The sequence below is a fragment of the Typopeltis vanoorti genome, chromosome 14 (assembly GCF_054136105.1).
Source record: "Typopeltis vanoorti isolate ZY-2024b chromosome 14, IOZ_Tvanoo_1.0, whole genome shotgun sequence".
Taxonomy (NCBI): Eukaryota; Metazoa; Arthropoda; class Arachnida; order Uropygi; family Thelyphonidae; genus Typopeltis; species Typopeltis vanoorti.
Genome location: NC_143562.1, coordinates 22864143 through 22882875, shown reverse-complemented (window position 1 = coordinate 22882875; position 18733 = coordinate 22864143). Strand labels below are relative to the sequence as shown.

The window sequence follows — 18733 nt, the reverse complement described above, 5'->3', positions numbered from 1 at the left end:
CTCCCATTCTTATCATTACATACAATTCGGAAAATATGTGCAATATTATACAGTACCAGCCACTTCCTAGTACGCGTTAAGGATTGCATTCAAATAGATGTTGTAAATTTCAGATGACCACGAATACCGCCACCTAACGGAATTTTTTAAAATAAACGTCACAGTATTTAAATTCAAGATATACAAATATTTTACTGAGTAGGATGGTTTAATACTCAAATTATACAGTTTAATGTGAACCACAAATATTAAGGAGTTATAGAAGCAGTTAAAAACAGCGTCAGATCTTTAAAACCTAGTAAAGTATTCTAATTATAGGAAGTATTCAAAGAATTAGGTAATTTTTTATAATGAGTACTTTTCTCTGGCTTTGTTTTCTGTTTTGTATTCAATATCTGCATCTATCCTTGCTAGGTATTAATATTGAAGTCGATGTAAAGGCAATCGAATATTCAAACCGAAAAAGTTCTTAGTAGTTAAAATTATACTTCAGTAGATAAACTAATTCTTCACAATAAAAGTACGAAATACCACGTATTCTAATACCACGTGTCTAGAAGTTTCTTGAATTTGTTTAAAGTATATGCCGCTACATAATTTATCGGAAGTTTATTCCAATTATTGACTCACTAAAAGAATCTTTCCTTAAATCAGCGACTGTTTATTAGTTCAAACTTGTGTCCCCTTGATACGCCATCCAAGTATTCTTTCTAAGAGCCACTCATTCCAGATATTAATCTGGTCGCCCTCCTCTGAACTTTCGCTAACATATCAATGTCCTTTCTTAGACAGGCACTCCAAACTTTAATACAGTACTCTAAATAAAGTCTAACTATTGTTTTATGCATGGGGATAATTATACCTTTGTGTCTACTAGCACAGCTTATAAAGTTTCATAATATACAACGCTACTATTTCTATATCCTTTTCACCTTACTTTAACCTAGTCTTTAGTTTATCCTTTACCCAATAGGTTATACTTGGCACTTTGGTCTACCTACATGAATTTTACATTTTAATTTGTCTTAATTGCTCTTTCTCAGACTAAAAATAATCCTATTTAAATCTGTAAGAAGCAATTAGCCTTCTGTTTTAATATCATCTACAGATTTAGACGATATTAATTTAAAAATTTAGTTATGTAGTAGTTGATGTGTATATGTTTTAAACGTCATGCGAGAAAGGCGATAGTTTTCAAATCTCTTTTTAAAGGGATGGGAAATTTAAAGGCATAGGAAATACGATTCAAATTATGCAAAGAATCAAATTTATCGAAACTACAGTATTGTTTGAAGATATATTGAACTCTCAAATATTACTTCGTAACTAGGTTTCATACAAACATGGAGTCTAAACCAATATGTAAAGGAAGTATCACAGTTATTGCTATATTCTCACGGACTCAATGTACTGTATACTCATAGGAAACCAAGTCATTGAGTAATACATATTGGAAAGCATTGAATTCATTTTGAAACATCCTTATATATATACTGTATATATATATATATATATATATATATATATATATATATATATATATATATATATATATATATATATATATATATATATATATATATATATATATATATATATATGAAACATTATAGATGCATGTACTAGTATTGTAGACATACTATAGATTTACTACTTTCACTGATTAGAGTTCAGTGGCGCATTTTGCCAGCCGATGTGCCCGTGAAAGTGAAAATTCAGATAACAGATTATCATGCAATATTTTGATGATGCGTAGCATGCTAGATGGGTGACTTATACATGTCAGATTTCTTATCATTCCTTATCATGTGGGGTAATTTGTCCTTAGCTTGACCTTCGTTACTTAGAAGAACAGAAGCTTCTTTATAGAATGGATAATTAGGATAAAGCGAAGTATTTTTGCTGTAGGAGAACAGGTCTTATATTAGGGAAACTATCGAAAGAAATGCATACTCGAAATGGATTTCACAACAAAATCTGTCATTTAGTTTGAGAATTACCGTCATCTGATCTGACAAGACAATGAAAGTTAAAGGAAAAGATTTCATCTACCTTTGTAGTGCACGGACTGTCATTATAAATATCCATAGAGAAATGAATCAACTTAAAATGGCATATTTCTACATTTTTACAGTCAATTGCCTAGTTATGAATTCAGTTTCACAACCAAGAAGTACTGTTCTATATATAAGTTGTACTTATGGTATTTTTTACTGAAAAGATCACATATATTTCTTGAAACTGTTTAAGATGCAGTAATGATTTTTATATTTCTTTGCTTTTTGGTTTTATTTTATATCCGTAATAATAAGAAAACAAAGGATTAATATATGTACCGTATTTTTCCATACATAACGGTGCTCTGTCTATCCCGATTATATATATATATATATATATATATATATATACACACACATACATACCAATTTTTAGGCCCTCAGCAATCTTTGGACAAACAGTGTTCGACTGGAAAAAAAGAGGTGAGATATGGATGTTGACAAATCATCATAAATATTAAAAATATGAGACATATATCGCCCTATGTTTTCAACGTTTATAGTGAATATATTATGAGAAACTGATTTAGATAAAGACCCAGCAGGAATTAAGATTAGAGATTAAAAAAATAAATAATTTTAGATATGTAGATGATGCAACCCTCATAGCAGAAACTACGATTTAGACTGGTTAATTGATTGTGTTGACAGGAAAAAGCAAAAAAAAAGCAGCTGAATTTAAATATTAGTAAACCAAAAGTAATCGCTTTTGGTATTTGGATGAATCTGGAATTGAGGGAGATAAAACATAGGTGGTTGAAAGTAATGGGTTTACTGGTATTCAAAATAAGAAATGATGGTAAATGTAAAGATGAAATTAAAAGAATAGCTGTAGGGGAAAAACGATGTTAAACTTTATAGGAATTATGAAAAATAGGGATGCTCGTAAGGCCACGAAAGTTCAGAATTGTTTAAGCAATGGTCTTTCCAGTGGTTATGCTTGAAAGACATGTATCATTAAGAAGAAAGACGAAATGATAAATTTGAATTACGAACGCCGAGAAGACTATTAAGAATCCCTTTGGACAGCGAGAATGACTACCAAGAAGGTTTTAGAGAACATAAAGACAGAATTGTCCTTGGAGACACTGATCGCTAAACAGAAGTTAATGTACTTTTGGATATATTATGTAAGCAGATGAATCATTGAAAAAACAAGCAAAAAATAACCGTGTTAAGAAAGGTTGAGAGATGAAAAGGAGAAGACAACGAATGATTTGGATGGACAATCTAAAGGAACTTATCAATATAAAATCACAATTGCTGAAAGAATAGACAAGACTGAGTGCGATGGAGAACTCATGTGAACATGATTACCAAAAGTCGAAAACGCATATAATCACCACCCAACAACATTTTTGTTTGTTACATAATGTCGTAAATTTTTTCTTCATCTGTGCATTCTTGTTTATTGATTCTTTAAGTTTTCTTTTAAATGAAGTGAATCAATTGAGCCAGCAATTCGACTGTAAAAGCATGTTGAGCGGCTGTTGCTATGTTACTGTAGATTTAACAGAAATAGGGAATAGCTTCATGATGGATACCATTTCTATTGAACAGAGCCCATGAAAATATCTGTAGAAGAGACAACCTGAGAGAGAGAGAGAGAGAGGTTATCAATTAGCCGAACTGCCCTCTTCTGAACAGCATCAAAGACTTTTAGAGAGGTCTTAGGTGGAGAACCAAATACGTGAGAGCATATGTATTCCAAGGTCGGACGGATTCATGAATTGTGTAGAGTTAGTAGTCGGACAGATGAAAAGTAATGGCTGGAGGTAAAAGATGCCATTTTGAATCCGTGGATGATAGAGAACTGATATCGATATATAGGAAAGGCTGAGAGTAAGTGTCTGTCCGAGAAGCGACATCTAGTCTTGACTGTTAAGGGTAAGGGTGGAAGCCTGTCTTTTTTGTTATTGTTGTTGTTGCTGCTATATAAAAGACAAAACTCTTTTGACAGCATTAAAGTTTATCACCTCATCAAAGTGCTATGGAGATCAATGTTTAAGGCACTGACAGTAGATGATGTTGAAGATTGATATGTTTGAACAAGGTTATTCGCAACCTAGTGAGAGAGAGAGAGAGAGAAAGAGGCTGGAGTACAGATGGACCGAAGTTAAACCAGACAACTTTTGGAGTGGGCCACTGTCATGTGCACAGACAGCAGGGTTTTTACATTTAGTCCTTTCAGAGTAAGAATAAGCACTTAATTATTGTTTTGCACGTGTTGCAAGCATCAATGTAAGCTGAGAATGAAGTTGGAGTTTTTCTTTTTTTTTTTTTGACCGCCTGGTTGGAAAACTATAGCTTAGATATTGGATGAAGATTTTGAACAGAGTGGGGAACGAAGACCCTTATTCTAACACCGATTATTTCTGTCACACGGTCACAACAAGAATCAAGATCTAGAGAATGGAAACAATCTATGGAGAGAAGTAAAAGTCTCACAGATATTCCTATTTGGCGTTGCAGTGCCAAAGGATACGAGGCTGTGAATTGCTGAGAAGAGCCCGCTCCAATAGAGATGATACTTCTCCACTGAAATGATCTCTCCTCTTGATCATTTGAATTATCAAGAGGAGCGATCATCTCAACAGTGTACGTGGAAGGTGAATCCGATAAGAAAATATCTAATCTAAGAGGATTGGATAAAGAAGTTAAAGAGATGAGAATAATTTTCAGAATTGGAGAAGCAGAATTGCGGTAGACATAGAATGAATGATACATGATGATCCAAAGATATCTTAAGGCTTTAGACGGTCAAAAAAAGGATCTTCAAGATTAGGCATCCTCTGGCACGGAACATCAGAAGAAATCAAACATAATATAATTTGGACAGTGAAGATGGACTGTGGTTGTTGTGGCAGTAATTTGTGGTTCGTCAAAATTAGACCGGGTTTGGATGTCTGTAGATTTATGTCGTTCACATCATCTGGTCTTTATACTACGAATGTTGATAAAGTGTCAAAGAGATATTTTGTAAGGATATTTGAGTTTTTAAATTTATTTTTGGATATTTACGGAAGTTTGTGTTTTTATTTTAACTTCAGTGACACTATATCTATTTGAGTTTATTATCATGATGGCGTTTAAGAGGTAAAGAGAACGTGCAGTGAGAAAAAAGATTAACTCTTATATATGTTTCCCCTACAAAGAGCATCCAGTCTCCTTACCATAACATAGTTTGGAGAGTATCCTCCACATGCTAATACTACATGGTCTTCCTCCAGGTACGATATGGTAGTGGGATTACGGCCTGATTGGGGAGCCACCTAAACGCATAACCAACTGGTTCGGTTCCGCTTGGAGGCCAACCTGCGGAACAGCTTTACTTCTGCACCTTCGAGGATGGGGAGGCTTTGGAGCTCTTGCTCTTAACTAAGTATGAATGGCCAAGCCCTAGCTAGCTATATTTGCATTACTAGTATTGTAATCTTAAAACCGTGTGCATTTAGAAGGTTATTTATCGGAGTTCCTGTGCAATTTGAAGAGTTTCCAGTTGAATGGCCAGTTCTATTTGACACGTTCACCTAATAGCATTTTAGGTCACTGTAATCCTTCAAAATAGCATCAACAGCTGGTCATTCGAAATCATTCTCCAAGTATCCTTCCCCAAATATTTTCTCTCATTACATCCGAAAGATGTTAAATTGGACTTGGCTCTGGTGAACCAATCCATTTAGGTAAAGTTGCTATTGCAACCTTTTTGGACATGTATTCTCTTGGCATGGCACGTTATCATGTGTCCATCACATGCAAAGTAAATGGCCAACATAAATGGATGTATTTAGTTGGTACCTATGTTCGGGTACGCCACGACATTAAGTATCTGCTCTATTGGTATTAAGGAGCCTAAAGACGTGACCAAACATGATTGCCTGTGGCTTCATGTTCGAGTTGTCATTCCTTTCCGCATAAAGTACCTAGAACTGGAATTCTTTACTCCAAGTGACTTTCTCTTATGTTCATACGCCCATCTTAATACCAGCTGCTTGTTTTTATTTGACAGCTTCAGTGCCTTCAAGGATCATATTCCATTTTGGACAGCGCCGTCAAACGTTCAGATACATTCCCTCGCAGTTCCTTGTTGTAGTGGGTAGTCATTGTCAGGTATATCACATCTATTTTAATTTCATCTGCTTCTCACATGCGCTCAGCTATTTCTGGCCATGTACCGAATTGACTTAATATATTCTCTTTATTACTATTCTCAGTACATCCGGGGATCAGTGTTGCATGTAGTCATCTTAACTAGGGAAAGGTATTCGAGATATTCTTACGAGTCCCGTCTGTCTTCCTTTATCCTATCGCACTCGTTTTGAATTCACTGTCATTCTCTCTCTCTCTCTCTCTCTCTCTCACACACACACACACACACACACACCTGAATGCGTACACTGCTTCCTGTAGATGATTCATTGTCTCTATCTCTCTCTTACTCACCCCCCGCCCACCTGTTGAATACAGTTTCCTGATGATATTTCGTTTTATTTATAGTCAGTGCCGACTGCGTGTCATTAGTCATGTGTGTTACTGGTAGATTCCATTTAGCATTGAGACGTCTCATATTTTGGCCAAACAGTGCACATCTTCGAGCTAGTGCTTAGCTTTTTGAAATTACAAATCATGAATATGTTCAAGGAGAGAGGATTTTTCATTTTTCACAATAATTAAATTTTGAAATAAAAATGAACATTATATATAAAAAATTGGCTGCATCTTAATCCATACATTTGATATGCACGTTGTTTATAATATGACAAACCAATTGTCACCGTAAGTCTGCAAAAAATCATGATTAAAAATAAAAAACAAAAAACGCATCGTAATAAATTAATTTTTTCGATTATTTGTTATTCTGTTCCATGAACTAATCTTTCAATTTGGGATGTTAAATTTCTTTTCCAATCCAGAATTTAATACTTTGAAATGCTATTGGCATTTTATGGTCCCCAACTAAATGATAAATTTAGTTTACCATTTTTATTGTAATTTGGAAACAAAGATAATCTTTAGACCAAATTGTATCCCAATCGAGAAGCATCCTGGGAGTTCCTATTTACCTCGAAGATTCCTTTATCTTTCCTCCTCATCGGTGACCGACGTTTTGCAGACGGACACCAATAAATTAGTCAATAATAGTATTTTTCAATTGTGGTATCTGTAAAATGCTACGAACTTGACATTCCAAGACCTAGAGTCCAAGATCATTGCTTTACTCTAGACCGGTATTGACTGGAAAGATTCTGTTACTATACTTTAGCTCTTTCTTAATGGATTCTCAAATCTTCAGTTGCATCTACTTCCTTATTCCATAATTATAGCATTTCCAATAATAAGAGATCTCCACTACAATTATTTTGTAAAAAAGAATTGGTGAGAGCATTTATGTGGATTAGTCTGCTCTCTAATTCGTCGAAAAATATCTACCATCAAATTTTATTTTAATTAAATTTACATGATAAATATTTCATGATCGGCCACAAGCAGAACATTCATTAGCATAAAACTCCAAATACATATACGGATGTACCAATGGATTACTGTGATTATGGATTACTAAAGATCATAAATGAATGACAAAAGATAGGCGTTTATATTAATATTAGGAAAGTAGATAGAGAGATAGATAAACAGAGAGAGAGAGAGAGAGACAGAGAGAGAGAGAGATGATTAAATATGCGTCCTGAATAAAAAAGCAATAATGTAGTACATTGATAAAAAAAAGTGCCACTAAAAGTAATATAATTAGTAATAAATTAAGTTAGTAAAACATACTAACTTAATGGAGAAAAGATTGAGGAAGTCAGCAAGTTTGAGTATCTGGGATCCATTATTAATGTGAAGAATTGCTGTTCAAAAGACATCAGAAAAAGGTTAGGAATGGCTAAAACAACAGTCAGAGACCTGTCTAAAATCTGGAAGGATGGATCCATCTCCATGGGAACATTTGAGGTTGAACATGTTAGGATTTTGGATGCAGTTTTTTTCCAACAGCGACTTATGGATGCGAGATTTGGAACCTAAAGAAGTCAGATAAGAAACGGATATCCGCTTTTGAGATGTGGTATATGATATCCTCAACAGAAGGCTGTTGAGGATATCATATACTGAAAGGGGTACAAATGAATCGGTGTTTGAAAAGATCAGTAGAACTTTAAGGCTCCTTAAGGATATTGACAGAAGAAAGTTAAAATATTTTGGACACATTGAAAGGATGGAAGGGGGACTTCTCAGAACAGTAATAGAAGGTAAAGTTCCTGGAAAAAGAGGCAGGGGGTAGACCATCAATGAGATGGATGGATGGCGTGTGTGGAGTGACTGATCTTCAGAGAGTTGAGGCCGCCAGGAAACCAAACAACAGGACTACATGGCGAGGCCTGGTGTGCACATCACTGATCATCGGAGTGACCACTGGGCATCTACAGATGCCGTATGGTCACAGTAGTAGTAGTAAAACATAGTTATCTACTGAATTTGACAAACAGACTGACATGCAGAGGCGTAGCTAGAGGGGGGGGGGGCAGCACTTTGAACATATTTGAACTTTTGCAGTTAATTCTAAAATACAGTCTCGAGAACTCAGTTCCAACTATTGTAATACTACAGTGAGTTTTCCTCACAATTGCTGTAAGTGTTGCTAGTTGTGAGAGAAGTTTTTCTAAATAAAATTGATTAAGAATTACCTACATTACTATGAAATAGACTTCGACAATGTCATCGATGATTTTGCTAACAGAAAAGCAAAAAAAAATAACATTTTAGAATGTTGAAATTAAAGTTTTACTTCAAAAATAAACAGTGTTTTAATTTATTTCCCTATACGTCGTTTTGACTTTTTGTCGTATTTTTGGTGTGTATTGAGAGGGGCGGCAAACTCAGGGACCGCCCCGGGCGACAAAAGCTCTAGCTACACCACTGCTGACATGTCTACTGAATTCACTGTTAGTCACAGAAAATATACTACCAACGGGAAATAAATGTTTTCTTCTTTCCGCTCTGAAAATTTCAAGACTACCTCTTCTCCAGTTAATTGACAACTGCTTCAAAACCTGGTTGTAAGCCAACGTTTAACCTAGCATCTATCCAGAGATTGCTCTTATGTGCATTGTATAGTGTAGACAGTCAGTTGAATTAGACGAACACTGACTCTGCCAATGTTCCGCGATATTTTGGGTTAATCTAAGATACTACCTGCACGTTCTCAAAAGAATCAACACCAGTCACTTTGAAAATCCATTGGAACGTGGTATACTCAGAGGGTTAATTTAAAACATAATATTTTATAAATTTAATTATTGTCGGACTAATATGTTGTCGGAGAGGGTTGAACACTTGAGTTCGTTTACGTTCAGTGGGAGAGCATTTATTGTCTAAGATTTGGGAATTCCTTTCTCTTTGTACCGTAGCTGTTTTGGGTAGCATTTCAACTCATCGATCCTGCCTTATTCTGAATTCGACTTGATACTCCATCAGACGTCGAAATTCAAGAATCAGCATCTAATTCAATATCAATATATCGGCATAAGAAATTGTGTTTTAGTACATCCCATAGATTGTTATGTCGAGATTTTAGGACAAGGAAATTCGTTTTTATTCCATCGATTGGTTGATTCATAGCTATAGTTAGAGACACAACAATATACGAAGCATGATCTGAATTAATGTTTAAAAATACATGGTGGCATAACACACGCTATGGTTTCGCCTTCTCCAGTTTGTGCAGTGGACATAAATTGTGTAATTGTCTTCAAATTCATGTTCTTCCATCTACGCAGGCAAAAAAAAAAAAAAAAAAAAAAAAGCAGATATGAGGTCGTCTTTACCACGGTGCCATTATTTCAAAACCTTCGTAGTTCAGTCACGTCCTTGTTGACATCGCTATGGTCTTTGTCTAGTTTAAGTAGAAGATAATGTCTGCCGATTTCACATGTCGTATGTTTATGCGCATGTCTGAAGTCGATATGATTTGATCAATCTAAGTTATCAGTCAATTTGATCAATCTAAGGTATCAGTCATTTGCTATTTGGGCCACAGATCCTCTCACCAAAGGTCTACGTTTTTAGTTTCCTTTTTTTTATATATACTCTTTAGCGATGATAGCATTTGATTATCATTTGATAATTTCCAAGGCACTTATCATGCTTTACCCTGGCAAGAGGACAAAGAACTAACTGCAAGTGTAATGTAAATCACAAAATACCAACAATAAAACCTTTCTTAGGAGTCAAATATCACTTTGCCCATCTTACAGTTTTTAAATGGTCGCTCCAGTGGATGTAAAAGTTGGCAGTGTCTTTATATTGCCTGGTTGACTGATTGCGTATTTAATTTTGGTCTCAACGCACTTTTCCAGCTTATGGATAACGAAAGATCAGAGATCATTAATTCCGTGGATTAACGCTTATGATATTCTATCCTTCTCATGCAAGAAAAGCGCAAGAGAAGGACAAAAGTTGTAGTATCTTGGAAACTTTTCGGAGATTACCAAGACATTGATCGATTTGACAAAGTTCTACTTTATATAAATATTCATAATGGAAAAGCTTACGACAGTACTTAAATTAATGCATGATCATACTGAAAACTTGAAATAATTTATTTATAGTTCCCATCAGTAATGTATTTATCAATTATTATTGCTAAGAAATTGTTTGCAGGTTAAATATAGAAGATATTGTCGTCTTAAAGTACTTCGGTCCAAACAAGGGGTGTAATTACGTAATTATTAAACAATAAATAACACAATAAAATCAGTTTTAAATTCAACAGATTTTTTATTTTTCCCCACAATCCTTGTCATTTCATAACAGTGAGAATAATACAGCAAACTAAACTTTTTTTTCCCGCTTTACCAGGTGAGCATTACGTATCACTTTCACAACGAGCCACTGGGACTCAGATTATCACGTCAGCACTGCCACCTGACGGAAAAAAATCACAGTTACAGCTAAAAGAAGATAATACTTTATCATCTACAGTTGTGTTTTTTTTTTTTTAATGAAACAAAAAAAAAAAGGATAAAGGGAAAAACAGAATGAAAGGAGCAACACCGTGCATCATAGTACCATTCTTTGACCCGCTTGGTTTGTGGATATACTTTCTATCTTAATAGTAATATCCTTTAACACTGACAAAATTCCACATTATTATTCACACAACAAACAACACAGTTAATATTGATAGAAACTTCGATAACTAAAATTAAAGTGCAAATTTAAAGAGTAAATAGGTAAAACTAAAACAAACAAAGAAAACTATATGGCGTCATGGCGATCTTTTTTATTTTGTTGTTGTTATAGTTAAAAAAAAAAAGTAATAGTACAAAGCATGCGTTATTCATTTAAATCGAAGTTCGTCAAGCACCACATTATCGCCATCTTGAGAAGCTATACAATATCTGAAACTCTGCACAGATTAAAAAGAAACAGGAAAAAAAAAATCATAGGATGAAAATGGAAAAATCAAGATGGCCAATGTTCTGTGGAAGGAACTTGTCACCAAACCCGCAACAAAACAATAAAAAAAAAATCATTCATCGCAATCAAAATCATTGTAAACAATATCACACTTCCCAATATTTCCTTACTTCCACGTCATTCAACTTGTCATATAGGAACTCAATCGTTAGCACAACTTGATACGTATCCTCACACAGGAAACAATAGCAAACAATATGTCAAGAATGCCTTGGACACAGTGACGCAAAAACACCAGTACCATGACAATAGCTAGAGTTGTAAAAACCTTGTTCCCCTCCCTTCCCTTTAGTTTAATAAGTCACGATTATAATCTCTTAGATGGCATCAGCCGCGTCACGTAATTGAAAATACAAATATCACAGGCAATCAGCAAAATACCACAGCTGTATATAAATACACACCAACAATCTAATCTACACTAAAGATGTTTTAAAATTTGCCTGGGAGATAGTACTATAGATTTACAACAATACACAGTTTTCGTAATCACAATTAAATCATTAACATCTTGATCTATAACATTTGTAAAATTTCAAAATCAAACAACTGAAAGCGCTTCTGAGAAATATAAGTCATTTATTACATAGGAAAAAAAGTAAAGAATTTAGTTATTGGCTAAGTTTATTTTTAATTTATTTAATATAATTATATGAACATTATAATAATTAACATGAATGATAATAATATATTTTTAAATGTCTTATGATTAAAGAATTTCTAATAATGAAATTCGGATACCATTTTAATTATATCATCTCCACTAAATTAATATTATGTTAATACGAAATTGGCAGAAGATGAATATCATTTGATGATTTCATGTTATTCAGTCTGGAGAAAATTAATATTAAGTCGACAGAAAATTAATATTTAAATAACATTAAGTCAGTAGAAAATGGATATTATTTCATAATAAATTATTATAATTAGTCAGAAAATCTCAACATATAAATAATGGCTGTAGAATGTGAACATATATATTATATTACTGGTAGTCTCGCCATTCTATAGCATAAACATTTATAATTGCTTAAAGTTTAGGAACATATTCAATACCATAAATACAACTAATAATTTTTGATTTTTTGTAATCACTTGCAAAGACTATAATGGAACTGAGTATTACGTTACACGGCTGATGCAGGCAATTGGATGTTTTGCGACCATGTCAAATAATAATAATAATAATAATAATAAAAATCGTGACTAATTCTTACATGAGCTACTCAACCCGTTGAAATTGTTATTTTTTTATCTTTTTTTTAAACCTTTTACTTGGTAATGTAGCATACCAGGCTGGCAATATATATAGGCTATATATATATATTTTGATATTTATATAATATACATATCTTTATATACATTTCTGTAGAACAGACTTTGGTCGAGTAGCGAGCACAGTGTTATTTGTACAACTTCAGAGAATTATCCTTTGGCCTTTATTTCCACTGTTTTTGTTTGACTGAAGGAGTTAAAGGCGTTTCAAGTGTCTTTGCGAAGGGGGATGGGTTATACTAAAGTTTATGACTAAACAGGAGAGTTTAACATTGATGTAACAAGAGAAAAAAAAATATGAATACGTCTGAAAAATAGGCAGATTAATGATTTATGGATATTTTCCTAGAAAAAGAAGGCAGAGGACCACACAGGGTGAATATTACCGATGGCTGACCCCTGAGAGAAAGAGCAGACTTCATTCTGCTCGTCCCTCCTTGTTTTTTTTTTTTTTTTTGCTATGTGTAGTAATTCCCACTCTGCTTGGCAAAGGCAGTTGACGGAATACTTCTGGTTGTAGGCAGCTGTACTACCTCGTTTGTGGCACAGATAATAATGATAAATGTTACTTAATGAACCCATGGTCTTGTGTGTAAAGTAGACTGTTGGGATGAACCGATGTTTGCTGCCATGGGGTCAAAGTTGAAGTCTAAGTTACCATCTACACTCAGTTCATGGCGAATTACTTGATCTACATCACACTCCAGTCCGCCTTGGAGGTTCTCAAATGTCATGTCAAGGTCATTAGGGAGAGGGTTATTGAGCGACAGAAGATGACCCATTACCTGGCTTGCCGTAGTACCTAGAGAGGCGGACACTGATGAAGATGGAGTGAGATTGTGCTGATGTCCAAGATTGTTGGAGTCCTTTTGACCTACTGGCAGTCTCATCATTGGAGAATGTTCCATGGAATCTTCGTCCTGGATAGGCGTACCATAACCCGGTTGTAAAGGGGTATGGTAGCCATTGGTCTGGTTAATGGAGTGGGTGGGAGAGATCGAGGGAGTAGAGCTGTGAGCTGGTGAAACAGCCTGGAGATTGGCCATGTTGTACCTAGAGTCGCTTAGCACGTGAGATGGACTCCTCCTATGAATGCCATTGGTCATTGGTGTAATACTACATTCCGGACTTTGATACCATCTGAATCCACCATTCATCCTGTATGGGGGTCTGTAAGAGTTCATGTTATAAGGAGAAGAGATTCCTAATTGTTTAGCTCCGCAGTCACCTACGAGGAAGCTGCTGTCTCCATTCCCAAGTTTCATAGTCTCAGCTAAGGTGTCTACCAGCTGGTCGGTACCATACCTGTCGATGTTACCATAGAAACTGTTAATGCCTGCAGAAGAGGCAAGGTCCATGTTCCAAGGGATTGGTGACAGCTCAGGCCCTGGGCTGTCATGCATTTCAGATTCCGCAGCGGGGATTGGCGAGAGGCGGTTAGATGAGCTAGCATTCGAGGAGGCTCGAGGACGGAAATCAGGGCTGAGCCGGAAACCGTGATGCATTGGCGACTCTGGAAACATATCTAGACCTTCCGAGATTGACGAGCTAGGACTCGGCGTGCTGCTAATGCCATTCTGCATGGTCTCCATCTTTTTCTTGACTCTGCCTCGTTTCTTTTCGTATTTTTGCGTCTCCATGCTGGTGGCCCTGCGACGGGAGGGTTTCCCTGGCTTGGCGTCAGGATTGATCATCCACCAAGAGCTCTTCCCCGTTCCTTCATTCTGAACCCTCATGAATCTGTTGTGCAGGGAAAGATTGTGACGAATGGAATTCTGCAAAAAAAAATTTTAAAAAATATATAATTTATGTAATTATTTATTTCAAATCTGTATTTAATGATATCTTAACAAAATTTTATCGTATTTGAGATGAGTAAGATTCGGTTTGCGTAAAACGTATTTGCATCATAGGAAAGTCAGAGCAATAGGACATTGGCGATGTTTGTGGCAAAAGTGAACAGATGCTACTTTTCAACATTTATTAGAATAAAACTCTTATGTTAAGTAAATTTTACTGTTAGGCAGAGCTTTAGAAAATGAACTGCTCAATGTATACAATCGAAAGAGCAATTAAATATCATAATTCATTGCATGCACTGATCCAATACTAATTAAAGTAGGATATAAAAAAAAGTTGCTTGAACACATGGTGACAATATTTTCCAAGAATACTCAATGATACTTAAGTTGCTACACGTATAAGTAATATTATTAGTAAGAGGTTCGTGATTGTACAACTTTTTCTAGTACATTCGTCTATTTTTCCTACTTTGTAATAAAACATCGGAGATGTAATATAGTCTTTCAATAAGTATGTCTTTTAAGCTACTTTTTTCGTACTATAGAAGTATTAAAATAAAGAACTTTTATTATTAAAGGACCAGAAGATAAATGATAAAATATACAAAGAGCCAACATCAGACCAAATATGTACAATTTAAGTACTATAGAAGTGTCACACATAATCGTAGCCTGATTGGTCAGGTGATTAGCGCATGCGCTGTCCGACTAAGGATTTGAATCCGGCGTGGGCAAGGATGTTTCTGGTTGCCTTTAGATACGAAATGAATTTCATATATATTAAAAATTAATCATGCAATCGGCAAATTCTTCCATAATCTTTGTCACAATTAGCGTATTATAATTGAGAAAAAAAAATGTATTTATAGAATTACATTATATTTTACGATGTAAATGATTTTAATGGAAAAACAGGAAGTATCTTTAAAAAATCCGTATGTATGATTTTATCGGCATTTTTGGAAATAAGACGCTTCCTGTCACTGTTCATCTTTATAGTTCGTTATAAATGTTCATTTCTTGCAAACTGTTTCTTAGAAATGTATACTACAATCAAACAATTTAACATTTCTGTAAGATCACACTTCTGGGGAAATTCCCCATCGGAAAATGAGTTTCCCGGCTTTCGTCATGTCCTTTCCCGAAAAGGACCTTCGTCCAGTCATTACTACCTTATCATATACGCTAAGCTGACCAGGAGGTTCGGAGCTCAATATATCAGTGAATATGTGTTTGGAATAATAGTGCCGGACGCGTGAATTCTGAGCAGTTATTGATTGCTCAAGTCTCAAGGGAGCAGGCGTGCTGGCAGGAATAAGGTTTGGCGGAGGCAGGATGGCTTGTACGTGCACGCCTAAGAACGACCAGGACTAATAGTCGTGTCGCGTGATGTTCAGGCCGTGTTCGAAAAAAGGAAGTGTAACATGGCACGCGCTGTGCCTTAGAACAGCACCTTCCTCCCATTTAGCCTGCAGGCTACTGAAGTGTGTCCGACTGACCGGATCATTATCCGCTAAACTTGAATTACGTTTCCATTCCATGTGTAGTGTGGGATGTCCTGCACGGTTATTAAATTCTGCCCTACGACAGGTTGGAGGGGCGGAAGGGAGATAGGTTGCACGTGATGTCGACCGTTCCGCTATTAAGTGCTTTATTTCAACACGCTGCAAAAGCGGAGGAGCTATTCCGTACTAACATCTGGACTTTATGGCAACGAAATCATCATCTTTCAACTCTCATCTCACGGAATTCTCAAGTCTACGAAGCACTCAGTGAAAAAACAAGAAACGCTATCGACATCCATTATTACAAGCCTTAAATATTTGACACGAATATAACTCCGTCAGTTGGTTCTAATTAAACGGACCACCCAATGTAGTTAGCCATTCTTTCGAGTCAATAATCATTTGTTGCGTTTTTTTGCAATAGCGGGAGAAGACAGTTGCAGTCTTTCATTTATTGTATATAAGACATCAATTGGATACTCGATAGATAGATTTTTTCAAGAATGTATACGGTAATAATTATTCCAATGTATGAAATATTAAAATGAAAGTATTAATAGTAATTAATGTATTGTATATTTCTTACAATCCTTAAAAAAGAAAAAAAAAACGAATTTTTCAAAATATTAGATTCAAATGACGTTAATTAATTTCGTGTAATTCACAGTAGTTGGAGATTTCATATCTTTCTATATTTATAAAAATTGCTCGTTCATTTGTTTGAGGAGGAAGTGACGTCATGCATGCAACATGTACACGGTTTACGAATATAATTTCTTTTATTTCTGTCGGAAATAATGATCCAACTTCAATTTTACATATAATCATGAATTCAATATTTCGAATCATTTAAAATATATTTTTTTTTTTAAAACATCGCCTACATCTTTAAATCGATATCATAATATTACAATTATATTGACAAAGAACGTTTTACGGCCTCAGTGTTATAACTCAATGTTCTGAAATATCTTCCACAAATAGATCAAAGAAAGTAACAAACTCTATTTGTCCTAGCGATATTTTTATACCGTACTGATAGTTGTTCCATAATCTGTCATTACATAAAAGTGATTCTAAAACCACGTAACATTATAATATATTAATCCAAAATACAAGAAAGATTACATACATCTAGTTAATGTAAAAGAAATAAATGAACTATGCAAATGCAGTCTGAACAAAACATGAATAAATGGCTCCACACCCATCACATACAAATAGTTTTATTTGCAAAGGATTCCCACATATTAGTCACAATAAGTAGCAAAACAAGACCAGGAATAGGTAATAACATTTCGTTTTAAGGGCGATTTATAATCAGTATTACTGTCTTTCCATTCTTTACATGTTTTTGCCATCCAATAAGCATCCTTTATTGCCGCAACTCTGAAAAACTCTTGGCCCACTGTTCGCCTCCCTGTTATTCGATTCAATTTATCTCACCATTTCTTCCAAATGCCTCTTCATCACGCCACCACCCAGCGACGTTCTGTTTCCGCTGCAATTTTATGAATTAGAAGGTATTCGTTGTCAGGAGCCGTTTGCCGAACTACATAGCGTGCTTCTGCATGCTCCCAAAGCGGGTCTTTTCTCCAGAAGACAAATTACCAAAGAAGGCACAACGTAACACTATCGTCAATGGAGACTAAGCTAACAAGTGTCGGTAGAGACGAAGCGCGTCAGCGTTCGTTGCCAAGGCAACAGGTGTCCAAACAGAGTTCCTCTGATACACGTAAGGTGGAAACCTGCAAAGGATCTCCAAGCTTTAGCGTACGATGTCGTTGTACTAATCTAACGCTGGAGCATTGACCTAGCACCAGGTTTTTTTTTTATTTTATTTATTTTTATTATTTTGCGCTTTTAAGGATGTCTTTTTGATTTATCCAAGGCGTTAACACTAATCTGCAGAGGTGTAAAATGGTTAATTTTATAATGATTCTATTGTATTTAAGGTCGTTTTCATCGAGACCCATTTTTTTTTATCGTCTTTGTACACTAACGTGTCAAAAGATTTCGACCACGACACTACAGCTTATATTTTTAGCAGCTAGCAAACCCACCATTCGATATTTCCTCACCTGGGATTTCCCATTAACAGTATTTGAGGCAATGCTAACCGATGCATTACTTTTTTCCACTCATGAATGAAGTTCGCTTTATGCGCCAATTATTAAGATAATGCGCGGATATACCCCACGACACAGTTGCCCCCGCTAAGGGCATGTGCATTCAAATTAATTATTACTCGAATAATAGTTGGATGCCCAGAAAGCACGCGGTTAGGTAATATTGGTTGGTTGTTTTAGATTTACGACCGAAGCAGCTCAACTCAGACCTCAGCTAAACAGCCCAGGTCAGTGTATTATGTCTGCAAATTGCGTGTGTTCTTCTGACCGGTTTGTCTGTTTTACGGAATAAAAAACTGGAGTTTTCGAAAACTCTTCCACTTTCGTATGAGGTTAGATGAGAAACATCGACGTAAGACTGCTATGTCCAGCACAGAATGGATATAGTCGGTAGAGACGAAGCTGCACTTCAGCACCCACGCATAAACCATTGTAAGTTTATAATACCAATTACGTGCGCTCATTATTATGGATGCAGACAA

General features: G+C 35.4%; 1 protein-coding gene across 1 annotated transcript in view; it reads right to left on the bottom strand.

The window, feature by feature from the left end:
- Positions 1 to 10811: 10811 nt before the first annotated feature.
- Positions 10812 to 18733, bottom strand: part of LOC150099297 (forkhead box protein O-like) — a 74079-nt gene continuing 66157 nt past the window's right edge. The window contains exon 2 of the mRNA XM_090404211.1: positions 10812 to 14590. Coding sequence (XP_090260337.1) covers positions 13385 to 14590 — 1206 coding nt within the window. The 3' untranslated portion in view covers positions 10812 to 13384. The remainder of the gene's footprint in view (positions 14591 to 18733) is intronic.